This window comes from Frieseomelitta varia, unplaced genomic scaffold, assembly GCF_011392965.1.
Source record: "Frieseomelitta varia isolate USP_RPSP 00005682 unplaced genomic scaffold, Fvar_1.2 scaffold_725, whole genome shotgun sequence".
NCBI lineage: Eukaryota > Metazoa > Arthropoda > Insecta > Hymenoptera > Apidae > Frieseomelitta > Frieseomelitta varia.
The window spans coordinates 235,027-254,712 of NW_025110507.1; the positions used below are offsets into that span (position 1 = coordinate 235,027).

The 19,686-nt window shown below is 43.0% G+C and overlaps 1 protein-coding gene across 1 annotated transcript in view; it reads left to right on the forward strand.

The window, feature by feature from the left end:
- LOC122535449 (zinc finger protein 541-like) overlaps nt 1-19,686 on the forward strand; it is a gene marked incomplete at its 3' end in the record, with an annotated part of 141,341 nt that overhangs the window by 101,553 nt on the left and 20,102 nt on the right. Inside the window, exon 4 of the mRNA XM_043666991.1 lies at nt 5,432-5,541. Within this exon, the coding sequence (XP_043522926.1) occupies nt 5,432-5,541 (110 nt within the window). The remainder of the gene's footprint in view (nt 1-5,431; nt 5,542-19,686) is intronic.

Below are 19,686 nucleotides of genomic sequence, written 5' to 3' on the forward strand. Positions count from 1 at the left end.
CCAATCGCGAATGTATTACCCGGGCTCGAATATTGTTACCAATTAACCGCTCCCCGGGCGACGAACGCTTGGACCACCCATTAAAATGCATCGTGACGCTCTCGTTAAACTTTGAACGGTGCAATGGAACGAAGAACAGCAATTAAAAGATAGATAGCCCCGAATTAACCGTGCCGCTCGCGCGGCACGTGGTGCGTCGTGAAAATGCATTTCCCAGCTTTTCCCGTTGGCGGATTTCCTCGATTTCTTTTTATCCTCTTTCTATTCTCGAGGAGGAGCAGCTGCGAATTAAAGACTGTAGCTTTGTTAGCGAATTGGAGTAGAATTTAGAATATTTAAGACGGGGAGGGGAAATTTATGTTGTAAATGTAAAATAATTTATAATTTGTGTACAGTAGTGGGTTGTTAGTGAAATTTGAGAATTTTAATAGGAAATTTTATTTCCTATTAAATTATGTTTCTTGTTAAAATTTTTTTTACAATTGAGGTGAAATTTGAGAATTTTAATAGGAAATTTATATTGAAATATAATTATTTTTAACAGTCAGTTGTAAATTTATTCACGATAGGAGAAGAAATATAGTTTATTAAGTTTGAGGTAAATTTTGTAAATTTAAGTAGAAAGGAAGTGAAGTTTAATTATCCTTGACAGTCGGCTGTAAATTTATTCTCAATAGAAGTGAAAATATAGTTTGACGATCGATGTGAAATTCTGAGAAGAATTTTAGTTGTAATTATTCCGTGTCAGTCAGTTGTAAGTTTATTCGCAATTAAAAAAAAAAAACTGCGATTTACTAATTCGAGTCGAATTTTCAAAATCTTCGTAAGAAATAATTGAAATTTATATTTACTCCTGACAGTCAAGTGAAAGTTTATTTACAACAGATGCAATTTACTAATTGAAGTGAAATGTTGAAAATCTTCGTAGGAAATAATTGAAATTTATATCGAAACGTAATTATTCTTGACAGTGTGTTGCAAACAGCGATCTCGGCTAAACCTCAAAGACAACGAACTGTCAAAGCATTCGATAAAGAGAAAAAAAACAGCAACCCATCAACCTGTTCTATGTTCCCATTCTATTTCAATGCTCGCAAATACCCAGCTACTCGCACGAACGATTCCCCGCGGGCACGGCAGCACAAAACCAATAATCTCACCGCCATATCAAAATACTGTTTAAACCTTGGTATTAACGGGAAGCTTTGCCTCGAGGAGCGTTTAGAATGTCACGGTGCGACGGTCGCAAGAGAAGATCGCGTGCGCGCGCGTTTCTCGCCACGATCGGCGATGCAATTATGCACACTCGTTCCTGGCGATGGTCGACGTCGTCGTCGTCGTCATCGTCGTGGCGACGCTTCGCTTTCTCAGACAAGCAGCAGCAGCAGCAGCAGCAGCAGCGAAGGAAGGAAACTCCGTCGCCCTCGGGTATACACGAATGCAATCGTGACGAGGTCGCGCACCAGGCCGCGCGTACTCGGTTAAGTACACTTTATTAAGCATGCCGTCTGCGCGTTGCAGCATCCACTTACGTGGTAAATGGAATTACAAACGCATCCCGCCCGCCGCCCGTCGATCCCCGCTTGCGGCTGACACCTTCTGCGCTGCGCGGCTTACGCCGTTGCACACGTTAAACCAACTCGATCTCGCGGAGGCGTCATGTTTGCGCGGCACCGCGCCCATTCGCCAATCGGGTCGACCGCGAGGCGAGTTGGATTTTTTTCGAGGAACGTCGGATGCGATGGAGAGGCGATTTTGGTTAACGATGTAACGCGTTAATTAATTTGAAGAAGGTTCGGGATGATTCTATTGAGAGCCAATGAAGTTTGATATGAAATGAATGAGAAGTTGAACACACGGAATGTATTTTTACATTAGTGTCTATTACAGCGTGTATTTGATGGTTTATTTACTGATACTGTTCGACGTTTGTACGTGCATTGAATTTTGTATCATTTAGTAGCAGTAAGTAAGAAAGCAGTAGTAGCATTTGGTAGTAATTGAAAAGGTTTAGAAAAATCTGATTCACTAAAATGAAGTGATACGAACACCGATAATACAACGTTCTGCCACTTCCTTGCTTAACAAATAAAACGTAATCTGATCTTACGCTGCGCAATTTGGACAATCTCGTCAGGAGAAGAATTGACAAACTTCAGCCTGTTTAAACAACAACTCTGGCAACAAATTTTTCGCCATAGTCAAAGAGACCCGGATCGTATCCGTTTGCTTTCGCGAACGATCAATCAGACTGGAAACCGGGGAATTCGTGGAAGCGCGCGTATCGACGATGGAAAGTTGGTAGTCTGCTCAAACGAACCTGTAATTGAGAATTGGGGGATCGGCGGGAAGGCGAGATGCGTACGAACGGGGAGGGATTGGGAATGAAAATTCCGCGGCGTCAGGCGCCGAATTCAGCTCCGGTCGAGCGAATTTACCCTCGCGGAGGACGCGAGGCGCGGCTCGTTTATCAAATTCGCTCGGTATGCGCCGCATCAAAGACAGAGCCGTTGATTTATTAAATTGCGGCCGGATGAAACCGTGACTGCGCCGCGGAAAGAGGAATCTATTAACGGTGGATTCGATGTCACCAGACGTCGTCGTCGTCGTCGTCTTCGTCGTCGTCGTCGTCGTGAGCGGGGAGAGACGCTCGAAGACAAAATTATTAAAGTTCGGTGTATACACATTTATCTTCCGTCCGATGTTTGCGTCGCTGAGACGACGAGCTAGAGCTAACTCGTGAGCGGACGTGCGCGCGCGCGACTCAGCTCCTCTTCTTCCGGTAAATACGGCTCCGTCGAAGGTGATGAAAAGCGACTTGTTTACCTCGTCGCTGCGCCCCGTTGACTTCCGGGACAGGGAGGAAAAAAGTTTCACCGGCAGAGGAGGAGCCGCGTATACTTAAGGACGGTTCGACGACGGGGGATCTTTTATTTTAAGGCTAGAAAGTTTCGCGAGCGAGTCCACCCGTCCTTCCTTTTCAGAAGATGGCCGACACGAGCATCCGTCGGGGATGTTTGCGTTGTAGCGAAGAGAGAGGTGAGGGCCGTCGCATTGGAGAGTTGGTCGTGTTGATTGTTGGTACGTTGTGAAATTGGATTCTTTTTTGGACACGGATGGCGGATGGTAGCCGCGCGCGGGGGTTCTCTTGTTGGCTCTTCTGTTCGATGGGAAGTATCGAGGGGTAGTTTACAAGCTTTGATGATGTACAGAAGGAGGCGTTGTTTTGAAGGTATATTCTTCTTGGAAGACTCGTTTTATTCGGGCGAGAATTGTTGCGTAGATCGTGGATGTTTACGCGAATTTGATCTGCGCGAAAAAGCGTGTACAGTTTGCTGTTTGCACAGACTGTGTAAAAATTCACGAAAATATACAGATCACTCTAAACAGATTGTTCGTTACGATAAGATCGTAAATATTTATTCAAATTCGTTTCAATCACTGGATCGCACAAGATAGAATATTCATTCGACGAAACAAATTTCTCGATAAAGATGAACAAAAATCTCTCTTGACTGCTTAAATCGTGTACATCGTTCTTCTTTCTCTCCTCCTTCATTTCTTGCTCCCCTAGCGACTAAAGACAGACTAGAAACGATCCGGTGCTTACCAGAATTCCGGCACAATGGCCGTTCGCGGAACAATCATTAATTAGATTCGCCGTGAAACAGGGATGAAAGAGGAAGGCTGGCCAGAAGACGAAGGAGGACGAACGCAGGTGTTGCTGGACCAGCGACCGACGACGACTCCGACGAAGACCGAGAGCAGCGAATAGAAGGGTGGAGAGAGAGAGAGGAGGGGTTGGAAAGGAGGAGGAGGAGGAGGAGGAAGCAGCGTATCTCTCCTTGAAAATAAATCGGAGGAGTAGCGCTGTTCCTCGGCCGGAAATGAGGCTTGCCAAGCACAATCTCCGGTCAGAGAAGGCCTCTCCATTTTGTTCTTTGTGATGTGTCCGCTATAATTGAAAATGTCCGCGCGCACTCGCCGTCGTGAGACTTTGCGCCGTGCGCTACCCTTTCTTCGAGCAAACTCCACCGTGGCAGTCTCCTCCGAACCCCCTCTCTTTTCGAGGCCGAATCGCGTTATTATTGTCAGAAGGACACAATGGGCCACGGGGAAACTCGCGTTTAGTCCGCGAGCATCGCGGTTCGTTGCCGCTCTATGCAAATATCTCCTCGCCACTGTGCCAGGATTGTTTCTCCTCCCTCGTCTCGGAGAGGACTTGTTTTCCTTCTCTGTGAATCGGTTCTTGATGGGGAGAATTTTGAGTGGGTTGCATTCGATGGCACGGTGTGTAAATTTTTTCAGGACTATTTGTCTGATTTTATTGTACTGGAACAGAATTGTAATTTTTCCTTGAAGTTTCACACATTTGCAACATTTCTGTGCATTTTTTCAAGATCTGAATGATTTTTTTATTCAATCGTAGAGATCGTTCTTATTTTCTCCTTTTCAGTCGAATTTATTTTAAAACACACTTGTGATTTGTAACCTACGAATAAATTCTCTGGATAAAAAATAACTTCTACTTAAGAAGTGTTATCTTACAAGCGTCCGTGATTTCAACGTTACGTTACCCTGTTTCTTTTCGAAACGAGAGACTGAGATACGAAGTTAGTTAGAGCGTGTCGTAGCGTTTTACATTGTTAAATATAAATTCGCGGGATATACTCAACAGTCGAGCCGCGCAAATGGAAGAACACTGTACGCCTGTCCAGGAACGATCGTCGCGCTTACAACGAGCCTGACGTTTTTTTAACCGGCGGCCAATCGATACTCTAGATCGTTTCTTCATGGCGGCATCGATCGGTGGTGATGGGGGGCCAATCGGCCATTAAGTATATCCTGTCTAGCGATCGCAAAAAGGGACGCGACAGGCAATCAATCTTCTATAAGTCGAGGCCTCGAAGAAACACCCGCCCGCTTCTATCGGGCCGTTCTTGATCGTGCGAAGAAAATGACGCGCGCGTAAGAGCCGGAATCTCTCGCGAGAGTGACGTGTACAGCAAGAAATTGTCGATCGGGAATCTCGAAACACCGGCACGGCGTGCAGATAATGATGTTGACAGGTTTCTTATGCCTGTGGTATTCTTTTCGATCTCTCGAGATAGATGTATGGAAAATTCGAGCCATTCTCCGCTAAGAACGTCTTGTGACGTACAGGCGGATCTTTAATCGGTACAGTTTAACTGTATGTACATACTAGTACAATAAAGGGAAATAAAAGTAAATAAAACTGCCACTATAAAATGCTAATAAAAATAAATAAATTTTGACGACAGAACAGCTTCCACGGTGCCAGTTGTTTTCAAAGAAACGAAAGAAATGATTTACATCGGCTTCTTTTCGTCGAGTTATTCGATTTTATTGGTTTCTAGGCGCGTGGATGCGAGAAAGTTCATAGCTGACAGATTCGTTCTTTTGATTTCAGGTAGCAGCGAAGAATCGAGACCTGGGGGTGGTGATCCTGGAAAGTTGGGAGTGAAGAAACCAAGACCGAAGGCTTCGTCGCCCAACCGACAGGGACCACAGCAATGCCAGGTAGTAAAGTAAAGTTGTTAATTTTTTAAAATCACGTTATTAATTCACGTAGCTCGAGACTCTCTTCTACGATTATTAATGAAATTTTTGAAGGTTACAAATTTGTCAGTAATTCTTTTACAAATTCTAATGCAAATATAATATTAACTCTTTTACGTGTTACTCAGATTCTATGATTTTTCTCCAAAAAAANAAAAAAAAAAAAAAAAAAAGGAAAATAATCTAAACTTCGTTTAAAATACCCAATTTTGCTTTTTCAACATTAATTTCGAAGACTGATCGTGAACTGAAACACAGTTCATGTGAACAATTTCCCTTCTTTGACCAATTATCGACGATCGAAGTTCCAACTTCTAAGAGGTGATCATTGCCCGGGTTCTTTCGATGCGCGAAATGTGAAGGAAGTTGACGTTGCACAATCGAGTTGCACGCGGAAAGACGTCAAGAGGCAGGAGAAGGCGAGAGCGTTCGAAACGCGCTTTAATGTCAAAGTTGAAATCGTTGAAGCTCGGCCCGATCGGCCGCGGCGGTGCGGCGTCCCCCTGGTGACGTTCGTTTGACAATTTTATTAACTCGCCGCCGCCCGGCTGCAAAGAGAATTTCCAGTGAAATCGCGGAGAACGGAGGAGAGAACAGTTCATTAGCGACACACGGGGACGATCGAATTAGAACGTCGATCGATGGCCAACGAAGTGTGGCCTGCGAAACCGCAAGTCCACAAAATCCACGCCAGCTTACCGAGAGAGAGAGAGAGAGACTCTGCCCCTTTATTCTCCCGTTTCACGTTTTTCCTCCGCTATTGTTCCACTTGTACTTTACGTTTTATCGCTCTTGTTTCCCTAGGCATTCTGCCTTTCGTTTCTCCTCTTTTTTTTCTCTCGTTCTTTCTTTCTTTCTTTCTTTCTTTCTTTCTTTTTTCCCTCTCTCTCTCTCGTTCGTTTACGATCCTCGTACCGCTTCTGCGCTCTATGATGTTACGCTCTTCGTTTTGCCCCCTCCCTCCGACCCTTTCGTTCTTTTTTCCCGCGGTTTTAGTTACCGCGTATATTTTTCGGAGCAAATTCCTTCCCTTTTTGCCTATGTCCTCTGTGTTTTCTGTTTGCGCGTGTAACGTGTTCGTTGTGTGGCGCTTATTTTTTTTTTTCTTTCTTTCTTCCGTTTCTTCTTTTATTTTCGGGCGTCCAGAGACATCGGTGGTCGTAGCTATCGAAATTCACGTGTTTGGACTGCGAAACGATTCGAAATCGTGAAGTTGAAGCGAACCGAGAGATGTGTTTAGAGTTTCGAAAATTGCTATCTTGGACCATCGGACAAATTAGTTTTATTTGAATTTTTATGTGTTTGACTTTCAAAACTCGTTTTAATTTCGAATTGGAACTTCGAACTTTCGAATCACACGCTTCGATTTTCATCTCTCATTCTAAATTTATCGTTTTAAGTGTAAATTCTAATATATATAATTCTAATATATATTGATTTTAAATTTTTTTTTATATATCATTTGATATAACGAACTCGCCGTAATTATAAAAAGTGAATAATTATTGGCTAATAACTGATCAGCGTTCCTGTATTTCCGGAGATCCGACGCAGCTGTAGCTACTTCGAAAGCGTACCTGTGTAACAGCCGAATTAGGCCAAAAGTTCAAGGCCGCTCTCGGTACCATCCGCTTCGTTAGCCGCGTTCGATTTAATTTCTATTCGCAATTTGCGAACAAAGTCAAGAGAAATATCGAGTCGAAACCTCTCCATCTGCAATTCAGTTCTATCTATATTGGCTTTAGCTCCAAGCGATATATAAAAAGTAGAACCGACTCTTCCTAACTATCGATTCTTTACGTACTCCAACTATTGTGCGCGTTTATCTAGATACTGCAGAATTTGTACGTAAATTTAACGTTGTTGATCGTTTAATATTATTTCGTGTTTAACTTCAATTTTTGCAAAGGCAAGTTACACTTCTAAGGTTGAATTTCAGTGGTTCTAAAAAATTTGTAAGCATCGTAGAACGTGTAAGCAACAACACGGAAAATCAGAAACCTGACACGCAAATTTTCCTTGTCACATAACTTTATCGACGTTATTAAACTTTAATAATCCTTCCGATAATTTTCAGTTTTATAAAATTCAAGAGGAATAAGTGCACGTTTGGCGCGAGTCGAGCATCTCGAGGTTCCAACATCAATTTCGGGGTGGGGGGGGGCTTCCAACTTCAGTCGAAACTAATTGCGAATATGATAATACAATTAAATCTGTTTGTATCAAATCGGTTGTATGTTCAAACGTTTCGGTTAGACGCAGACCCACAGGCTGCGGAATGAACGCAGAAACGACTACATCCGTAACATTCTCTGCTAATTTACGTCGCGGTGAATTTCCTGAACGTTAATAATTAAACACACTCGCTGCGTGTACGACGCGAATAACGTAAACTGATTTTCGAACACAGCCCGGGCTCAGTCGGGGCATTTAATTTTATCTCTTTGAGGATATTTGCAGCGTCCGACCATGTCAAAGCGAAAATTCGAATTCGCATTAATTAAACGTCGTTTCTTACAGGACGCCTGCCTTTCAAGCAAATACATCGCGTCCTGCAATTTCTCGCAAGAATATCTGCAAAGTACCTTTCAATCTCCCTTTTAATTCACCCTGCACGTCTGTAATAATCTCTGGAACAGCGTATAAATTTCTTTAACCGTTGGACGTTCGTTAATAGCACGCTCAATTTTGGGAGGATGAGTTTTGAGAATGTTGCGAGAGAGAGGTCATGATACGTAATTGAAATTACTCGTACGATACACAGAACACCCGAATATTTGTAACAGAGTATTACATAAATATAAAATATAATATGTAACAGTGTATAAATATAAAAATAATATATACAGATATAAGTACAAAATGGTATATTAAAATAATATTGTAAAAATAGTAGTAGACTCAACGAAGTATATATTTTACTAAAATCATTGAAATTTCTAAAAACACGTCATCTTATAAAATTTCTGCGGAAAGTTATTACGACTCATACATTGTGCCATCTTCGTCAATCTATTCGTTTTCAGATTAATAAATTAAGAAGAGCTTTGCCAATTTTGATATTAATAAATCAAAACAGAAAAGAAAAGAATAAATAACGCGTTAAAGTAAATTTTAAATGCAAAATTACGAGTTTCGTCCACTGTGCTAATTCTAATATCAACGAAGAAAACAGCCTTGCACGTTTGAGAGATTGCTGATCGCTCATTTCTCGCTAGTTCTAATCTCGATGAACCGAGAAAAAAAAATGCTTCGCACGTTCGGTGAGTTGCCTTGTAGATCGAAAAAATTTTTCCGTGATACTACGAGAGTTTCTCATTTCTGATGGCTCTCCCGATTTTCAGAAGACATCATGTCGTCTTGTCCGATTTTGAAAATGTTCCCGCGGAATTTCGTTAAACGGAACTTACTCCCAGATTGGTGTTAACCAAAGAAAAAGAATCGTTGCTCGTTAAACGGTTTAGAAATTCCATCACCGCTTCCGAAACTTTCGCCAAAGTTCCATCGGAACAACGTTCTCGAAGCGTTTCGTCTCGTCGGGAAATCTCTCGAAAATCCTCGGAAATCCTCCGAATCCTCCGAAATTTCGTCTGCCTGCAGGCTAGGCTGTGCGGGATCATACTCACACACATACACACAGTGTCGCGTGGTATTCGGTGGAAGCTCGCGGTACACGTGTGCGGCGTTTTCGCGTGCACGCGCGACCCAGATCGGGCAGGAAACGACGAGAGCAGGACGCGAGAGAGCCACGCTTCTATCGATGCCGGACTGTTTATGCAGGCGAGCTTGCACCAAGCTCGGCCAAACTGCTCGTTCACACACGTGCACGTGCACGAAGGCGACACACGTCGGCCAGCAGCAACGCCGCGCTGGTTTGGTTAGTGTGTAACTCTCCGGTGGTAGGAGGCTGTTGAATATTCAGGCGATGCGATCCTCGAGCAGCCACGAGGAACACGCCGCCCTCGTCGAGCATAACACACGAACGCAATATCTCTTCGTTCGCGTAACCGAGCACCGTAGTTACGTGAAGGACCATTTAAGAGGGTGCGACTGTGTTTCTTTCTTTTTCTCCCTCTTTTTTTTCCTTTTTTTCTTTCTTTCTCTCTCTTTTTGCTCACCCCGTTTAAATTACGTCACGTTGCCGTCATTTTCGTTTCTTTCCGGTCCTTGGTTTCAGCGAGAAGCAGAGAGCTGAAATTTTTTTTTCCCAGCGAGTCGTTAGAAGGGAACGAAACTCGTTGCAGTTCCACGGGAACGAGCTGGAATGTCGTTTAACGTTTGAAAGATCCGTCAGGTTGTTTAGGGTGGGGGAGGCGAACAATTATTGGTCTCGACGAAAGGTATGAAAATTGGATTTTTGGAACACGAAACGTGCGAAAAAGGGGGAGTAATGAGAAACGAAATTTTTGTATTTGATTGTACTTAACGATTAACAATTAAAAGGAACGTCTTAAATACGACAAACTGATCGTGAAATAGATCGGTAATGAGAAAATTGCTCAAATATTCTTCTACCGATGCCGTGTTCTATTTTTTAAATTTTCATTTGTAGCTCACTTTTAATTAACGAATAATACACACACAGACACTTTTCGTTTTTAGCATTACTTCATTTGCACCAATTTAATTACAATTGAATTCTTCTACGTTCAGTAATCAATTTCACCCAAAAATGGCGACAACTCGTGCGACTTCAACTATAATCGTTCGTTGAAGAATACTAATATTGAAAATTGCGAAGAATTGATAGGTAAAAGATACGGACTCTCTCTTTCTCTCTTTTTGAACGTCTTTGCGACAAAAGACAAGGATAATTCGAAGCCCGATAACTAGTTTCATCCTTCATCGTCAAAGCGGCGTCTTCGTTTCGTATTAGCGACTTGGATAGCCGAGAACCGGAGGACCGTGAATTACGGACCGCCTTGTTACATAATTAAATGATGGCTTGGCCGACTTGTTGACAAGCCCCCGTCGACGTATCGAGTTAGCGACGAATTAAGCTGATCCTCCACGGCTCGATTATGGCTCGGATATCGGCGCGAACGATCCACGAGGAAGAAGCTAGAGAAAGAGAGAGAGCAACTTCTCTGGAGGAGAAGTGGCCTGGCTTGGCTCGTGCTTCTCTCACTTCAAGAGACGGCGAGGCCGTGCCGTAATTTTACGGGAAATTAATAGTTACTAGTTGCACCGGGGATCGTGAAAACCTTGGGCGACTCGATCGGCTGTCCGCGGCTTTATCTCTGAATTATCGGCGATTCGTCGTTCACCGTTTGATACTTTTAATTGACGACCTCGATTTTCGAACGGCCACTCGAACCTCTTCGCTTTCAACCTTCGTTTTCTTTTTTTTTTTTTTTCAATTGATTCTCGAGAGAGTTTTCGAAAGTTGCGCGTTTGAATTTGGTACTTTTGAAAAGTGATTTTAGCTTTGGCAGCAGCTACTCGAATTCGTGTATCTATATTTACAAGCTTACACCGATCTCGTATACACCTCGTGCAACAGGATGAAATTATGCAACACGAGAATCATCTCTGTAGATAATTCAGAAAAGTTAGCATCCATTTTGTCGTTTATCTTTGACATTCAAGCGTTTTGTCAGTAGACACTTGGAACGTTCAGTGTATCCTTCCAGAATTTCAACCCTTAACTGGTGTCATTGAATCCAATTTTCTTTATGAAATTTAATAAAGTGACAAGCAAAATGACCAAGTAATATAAATTACCATAGTCCTCATTATTGACCTTAACTTTGGTTAACTTTGGCCTTATTACTTGAATACTCCTGCTCGTTCGCCTAATTTTATTACGTTCCTACCAACATCCAGAGCAGCTCGTTTTATCCTCTGCTAAAAGCAACTGAAAATTATATTCCAAAGCCGGACCTCGACAAATTTCAACCTTGACACACCTCTACACACACCGCACGTCCCCGTTGCACTACTCTGAAATACTACCAGCCACTCGTCCTGCTTAGCTGGAAAATTTTTCTCCCTACTACGCAATAATTCCATTTAATTTAATTTCCCTCCCTCCTCCAAAAAAAAGAAAAAAGAAAAAATAGACATAATACAACTTGGCCGAAAAAGCCAGCGAAACAATAGAGACGCCGGCATCGGGCGAGAATGGCGCGCTGTGCAATTACCGCGTTGTCTGCCGCATGCACAAAGCGAGCGAGTATAAATTCTCGTATATACGATACCGACGTGTAGCCCGCGTGTCCATTGTCACGGGACAATGTAACGGGTCCTCGAACGGGGAGTGCGCGAAGATCACAAGCGACGAGGAACGTTCAAGATAATTCGAGCGATTGCATCGATCCTTTCGAGGAGCGGGACGTTTGCACTGTGTACACGTGTGCGAGGAAGAGGCGCGCCGGTGCTCGATTCACGGTAATCTGAAAGCGGGGAACACCGAGCACAATGTGGGAGTTAAACCGATTGAACTGGGACCAAGTCTGATGACGTTCCTTCTCCTACATCCAGTTTAACCTCTCTTCTCGTTTTTCTTCGTTCTCCCCTCTGTGCCTCCATTTCGTCGACCCGAGTCCTTTCCTTCTACACTTGCCGATTTCGTACAAAACGTGGCGATTAATTCGAATGATTGGAAATGGACTGACCTACGAAGCAGATAACAGTTGCAATTTTTTCATACTTTATTCCCTTAATATTCTCTATCTTTATATTTCGAGTAACAAGAAGTTTTCGATCAAACGCAAGTATTTGACAATGTTGAAAAATATCGAGAGCTCCGATAGGCATAAGATACTTCAACATCTAATAAAATTGATTATTAAATTTATTCTTTTGTTGATTTTGCTAGTTTAAAATTCCATGTAGTCTTAATTCAACGACTATTTGGAGATGCAGTATGTAAGCATGACATACCATTGTATTTGCCAGAGTATACCTATTTACGTGTACGTGTGCGTACATGGCAAGTAACAAAATTAATTATTAAATTCATTCAGTTTTACTAATTCAACTTTACTACTTGGATACACAGTTTTCCACAATCGTCCCTGGAAATAACCTCGTTCCTTGTCTCGATATTTATGAACGAGAGTGTAGGTACACGGAACACACGCGCGCCTACACAATCAATCCAGAATCCCGGTAGCATCGCACGAGTGTCTCGAGAGTCGTTGACCTCGTCTTCCGATTATCCTCTCGCGATTTCGAACACACGGAAACGAAACTCTCTTCGAGGCCGGTGGTCGTACAACATACGCTGTTCCGGCAACGATCGGACCCGATAAGCGTTAGCGCAGCTCTTTCACAGAAACGAGCCACGGCCGATCTACCGTTTTCCTCCGAGTTATGGGACGTTAAAGCGTGCCGGCCCTGCGCGGACTAGCGCAGGTCGTTAAGTTAATTAATTGACCGGCAGGTTACCCGGTTCCACGGGCCTTGCTCCACGGCGTTACGTGGTTCTCCACCGAGAACACTTGCGAAGATCCGCCTGCAACCCTCGGCAAGATGGCCGGTAGGAACGCCCCGGCTGATCGATGAAGTGGTTCATCGGAATTTATGGAGATGATTATGTCCGTCCGGTTACGCGCTATTTTCCTGGCCTGGTTGCAGCTGGTGTTTTTGGTTTATGGGTCCCGGGGAATTTTGGCAGAGTTTAACGATGCTTCGAAAGGCTCTGGGTAAATTGGGGTTGCTCGAGCACTTTTGGATCGGTGAAGAGGTTTGTTGGGGGAGCGGAGCGTAATCCGAGGGAATATCGAGATGTCTTGAGAGAAGTTAGGTCGAAATATAAGTATCACATCTCGACACGTGTGGGGGAACTGTCAAATTATTTTATTGAATAATTGAGTATTTTTGTGTATATAACAGTTTAATGAAATTTAGAATGTTTCTGACGAGTTTGAAAAGAAAATTGAAGAATCTGCAGTTCGATGAAAATTCTGATATTATTTCATTGAGTTGAGATACGACACGTTTAATGAAATTTTAGGATAGTTCTAACAGAAAGTTGAAGAAACTGTAGTTGGTAGTACAAGTTGTAAATGATTATACGTACACAATTCAACTCGAGAGTTGACTATACCACATTTTACGCGACAAATACACATGTATCGGTTGCTGATAGGCCGATCGAACGTATAAATTCGGAATCATTAGTCGTACACACGTTCATTAATTTCGCGATAATCGCTGATCTTTCGAATTACTCGAACAAACTCCGCTATTGCAATAAATATCACATTTACGGAATGTTTAAAGAAACGTCAGATTCGCTGCCTCTCGCTTCAAATTCACTCGGAATAACTCAGCAATTAATTGCTCTCGCCATTCGTACCCCCTTTTTCACCTCAACAATTCCACTCAACTTCTCTCCTTCCTATCTATTCCACATTCCATTCCTACGTCATCGTTAACAGACACACACACACACACATACACACACATAGAGGAACTTTACATTGCTCCGCCAAAACAAAATCGGCAACCTCCGTCTCCCCATACACAACTCCCCCCTCCCCCCGGAATAGACTCCTGATTCGCGAAGACAAGAAATCCGCCGAAGCGACAGGAGGAGGCAGGCTCGCATTCCCGCGCCGGTAATTCCATAATTCCCCATTGAAAACGAACTCGAAACGGAGCTGGAGCCGAGCAGACTCGGCGCAATTGTCGTCCCTTTACAATGGGGAGGGAAAGGAGGTAGGGTATTTCAAGTAGCGTTCGCGACGTCCGTTCGTCTCCTTTTCCAACGTTGGCTCGGTAATTCCCCAGCCAAGGCAGCCGCTCGCGAATAATATCAGCCGTTACAACGGTGAGTCGTCGTGGTTCACTTTTGTGCCAACGGGACGCGACGCGACGCGACACGACACGACACGGCACAGCAACGACCTTCGCTTCGTTGCGAGGATGGCTCGCTCATTATTCACGGGGGCGCGAGTTTCTCGTCTGCCTGCCGAGTGCCTGCCGTAATAAGACGCGCTTCTTTAAAGGACTTCGCCTGCCCGGAAGCAACAAATTGCATTGCCCGGAGCCCACAGCCTTCCAACTTCCCTTCCAGGGAACGTGTCGTCGGTGTGACGAATGTGGTTAGCCGTGGGACAAACGTTCCGTGTGTTTGTGTGTGTGTGTGTGTGTGTGTGGTACCGCGTGGACGCGTTTCAAACTCGAATCAACCGAGCAAGGATTAACGAGGTGATCTCTGATACTTGGGTTGATCTTTTTTCGTGGTTTGTTTCGTTTTTCGTGGTCGAGAGTTCTCTGTTGGAGTCGGGAGTGGAAGGTGCGGATAGGGGAGGATCTTTTGAGATTCATTACAGTGAATAATTAATTGCAGTCCCTGCTTCCACGGTAATCGTTTGAACTAACTTCCCGTGAACTCGTTGGGACACTGAAAATGTCTAAGCAACCGTGCTTCTTTGACGTTCATAATAAGAATTTAGAAGCCAGTCTTTAACATTGAACGATCAATTCGTGATTTCTTGCAGAAATTTTCTACCTTATACGATATATTACTTTAGTTTTTCTGATGCAAATTCACATTGGCACACAAAATTAATACACACACAAAAAAATAAAAATAAAAAATTAAGGTATAAAAGAATGTACAAAATTAGTATACAAAAGAGAAAACTATTTAAAATGTTCTCCTCGTAGAACCCTCATTCCTTCATCCGTATTCAAAAATTCACGTAGAAAAATCCACGATAAATCGCGATAAGTTCCGAAAGCTAGTCGAAACGGATCTCTGCGTTCCTCTTGTGCCACGTAACAGCATGGCTGGCGAGAATAAACGTTAACCGAATCGACCAGCCGACGATATGGCTCTCAGACCACGAATCGCCGGTTTCTCCTACCATAGTTTAACTTCATCCATCCTGAACTCTCTCTCTCTCTCTCTCTCTCTCTCTCTCTCTCTCCAGCTGCTGCCTTCCTCCTTCTCTCTCTCTTTCAGCAGCCACGAAGCTTCACCCCTAACGAAGTATCAATGTTACCACCGACGGATTACGTATTCAGGAGCGGCGTTGCTCGGTGTACATTGGCAGCGCGGACACCGAGCGGAGCCTGCTGCTGCAGACGTGCACGTTGATACCGGTGCCGGAGACAGCAGGTTCGAGGAGGGACGGAGCGGCAGTGGCTGCTGATGGCGGCAGAGGGATCCCAGAAAGGCCAGGAGTAATGATGTTTGTTTAGCTCTCGAGGAAGGACCGTTAGCGGAGCTGGAAGATACGGGTTTTGGCACGAAGATGATGGCTGAGGAATGGAACCGACCAGCCGGTGTCGAGGCCCCGGTCTTCCACCTCGTCTGATGCTTGTCTGTCTGTTCGTTGCTTTCTCCGGATGCTGTCCTCTACTCCTCGCTTCGTAGATTGAAACTCCCGCGCGTTCGAGTCCGTGGATTCCGGATTCCGTCAGCTACTTGCGAAATCGTCGCCAGGCAAATTAGATTTTCCGCTTTGGGGCACACTGGCAGTACGATTTTCTCGGTCCTCGTTGGATTCACGAATCCTCGAAGGATCTTGCGTTTTTTGAGAGTTTGGTGTAGGGCAGTGTGTCTTGGTTTTGGTTTCCTGTGATTGGCGCTTCAGTCGTAGACAGGCCTCGACTGGAGAAATTTTAGATGAAACAGTGAGATATGTAATGTAATGTGGAATGTTGATGTATAATTGAGAAGAGTGATCTAGCATTTTCGTTTCGACTACGATTCTTTTGGAACGTGAGCTTGGAATTTGCCATTTCCCATTTGATTATGCATAGCCAACGGAGAATCGTTGAATAAATTCAATGTCATCCGTCGTCGCGGAAAGATAAAGAAAAAAAAATCAAACAATAGAATTCGTTCAACGTCATAAAATTTGTGACGAGTTCGTCGCATATAACGAAGCGTAGAACTATTATTTTACAGTGACATTTATTATTTTACATCATTTCGATATAATTGAAAAGTTATCTAAAAGAAATACATTGAGAAATATTTCCAGCAGATCTTCTTCTCTCGTGCTAATTAGGTCAAATCATAGAAATCACGTGCTCGTCGCGAACAAGAAATGATCTTTCGCCGTGTAAAAAAAAAAAAAAAAAACGAAAAAGTAACATCTGTCAGAAGCGAATTACAATACAAGAGATCTAACAAGCAGTAGTTTAATTAAGATAAAAAGGCTCGATAGCGCGGATTGTATGGTTAACTTTTCCTTCGATTAACCTAGATTCCAGCACCGGTGGCTGCGAAAGAAAAAAAAAAAAAATGGGGGGCGGAAGGGTGTGAGAGAAGAAGATAAAGAGAGTGTTATACATCTTCCTGCGCGAGGAGACGCAGTTTTGTTTTATCTCGAATAATAAAACTTCTCCTTTTGATAAGAGGTCGCGCTTCACGCCCGTAACAGGCAGTTTATTTAAATTAGAAGTGACCTTAATGACCACGATCCTTGAACTACGATACTCCATGAATTTCATTAAAAGATAGCGCGCGAGTTTTCATTTATGGATCTGTCGCGCGTCTGTACGTGATGCGTGGCTGCGCGAGAGACACGAAGAATGGAAAAAAAATTCCCATTCGGATATTATCTCGATATTAAATTGAATAGCGTCTTGCAAACGTGTTTTATCGCTGGTACGAGAAAAGGGGGCCGTTTTTATTAACGCGAAGGTATCGGGACAGTATCTGAACGATATTTGCGTCGCGAGTTACTCCGTAATTATCACATCAATATTGACCCGACGATTTCAATAACGGGTTTTCGAAATTTGCTCGCGTGCAAATTTGAATGCAAGCGGTGAATAAACGAATCAGCGAATGATAAAGTTAATACGATACGAATGTAATTTAACGCTGAAATAATTCGAGCGTACCCTTTTTATCCGATGATCTTCCGAGTTGTTAAAATTCTCCAACGCCGGATGGTTTTGTCACGAGCCACTGGAATTTATCCCCCTTCGACGCAGCGTCATTCTTTAATAACTCGCGATATTTTTCTATAAATGTCCAAATACAAGTCGAGTTACCAACTCGAGAACAGAATCGAAATAAAAATTCGTCGTCAATTCGACGAAAGCATCGAAGTTGGAGAAAGATGGCGAACGTCGTGAAGTGTTTTTTCCCTCGAAAAAAAAAGCAGAAAAGTAGAAAGCGAAAAGAAAGAGGTGGAAGAATTCGCATAAGCCACCGCGTATTTCCTGCGAGTATCGAGACTCTACGAAGCTGATGCCGCTGGTACGCGGGTAAAACCAGTAAATTTCACGGCTGAAGTATCAACGATCGCTGAGTCGACAGTTTATCCTTTCTTCTCGTTTCTTCCCATTAGGAAAACGGAAGTTTCCGGGCACGGATCGTAGGAAGGAAAGTTGGCTGATTCGGATTGAAGCGACTTGCTCGCGCTCTGACGGCAGAGGTCGAAGCCTCCAGAAACGGCTCGATCGAGCCTCCAGTCGAACCGATGGAAATAACGAGCCGTTTCGGTGAAACGAAAACGGCAGCGGAAAGAAGTTTTCCGATAATGGAGAGCCGAGGAATCGTGGAGCCGGCGTCGCCACGTGTTCGCCGCAGCTGCATTGGAAATTAATCTCGACTTAACGATACGAATTTCTGGCCGGTGTGTGTCGGCCCGTTACGAGCTTTTGATGCGCGCCGATTTCTGGAGGTGGGAGAGCTCCGATGCGCGAAGCGAGGGACTCGAGAGTCCGGCTCGTTGCCTGATCTGAAATTCGCTTGCAGCGCGATTATTTGGCAATTTCGAAATGTATTGGTTGTACATAGAATGATTGTATCGATGATGAAAAAATGATGTTTGATACAAAATAATTGTTTTGTTGAAGTCGTATGATTTTAAGGGAGGTAAAATATGGCGTATCAATTTTCTCGTGTATTATTTAAAGGTCATCTTTATCATTTTTAATTGGACCATCTTAAATTCCAAGTGAGAAAAAATAATAAGCCACATTTCTTCTAAAGCTAAGTTAAGGAGATATTTTATGATAATTTGATCGTTAATGTGTTCAAGTAAATGGTCCTATGCAGTTTTTATCCTCGAGACACTCTGTATATAAAGGTTATAGAGGTTCGATAAATTTTTATAGAATGCGGGAAATTTTTATAAAATATAAATGGGAAATTGGGATGAAGAAAGCTTAGACTCGATTTGGAATAAAAAATCGTATTGCACGAAGAACTTGAACTAATATTAACACTGAAATTACCGACAGCCTAAAGCGTAAAATTTCCAGAGTACGTGAAATTGTCACATCGTACGATTACGCGAAAGAATATTAATTTCAAAAATTATTAGAGACGGCAGAAAGGTTTGTATCCTTGGGCTGAATGTACAACTCCCATTTTCAACTGCATTTTAATTGCTACGTTTTAAAAGAAAAAACGAACACTAAATCACGCTTGTCATATTCTCCCTTCATAAAGTAAAACTAGTAAATTGGCACATATATTTTCGTTTACGTAGCTCGACTACGTCAAAGTGTCGAGTTTGAGTAATTGTGAGTGTGATAAATAAATCTGGGCTTTAACACGATGTTTTAAGCATCGTTGTCGCAACGATGAAATGTCGTACGAAATGCAAATAGTACAGTTGCTCTTTCAGCAGCGTAATTGCGATATAATTACGTGCGCTAGTTTTTCTTAATACAAATCTCTCTTTAAGCTCGCTGTTTCGTGGCGTTCCCCTGGATATAAACTGACATAAATATTTCTGCATGTTCATTTACGTGCATACACTCACCAAGATTTATACGCTTTTATTCGATGACGTACATATATTTGCTCTCTGTTTCTCATAGGAGAGGGACTCTCTTTCACCGTCTTTACATCACTTTTCAATGAGAAAACCATCTGACTTTTATCGAGGAGAAGAAAGAAACTGGATATTAACAATGCCAACGTGACTGTAAATAACGATAAATAGAATGTGTCGTAATTTATTTCATTTTGTCCAGCATCTGTAGCTTCGATATAATTTGAATAACATGACGTTCGACGCGAGGTGTTATTGTTATACAGCGACTAAAAACCGTCAGCTCTGGGAAGCTCGTAATTCTAAAGTCACGTTATTGGGTTACGCTTGACAGGTACGATAATTTATAATCTGCATTGCGATGAACCGATCTTCACGAAGAAAAAGGCAAATCGTACGGAAT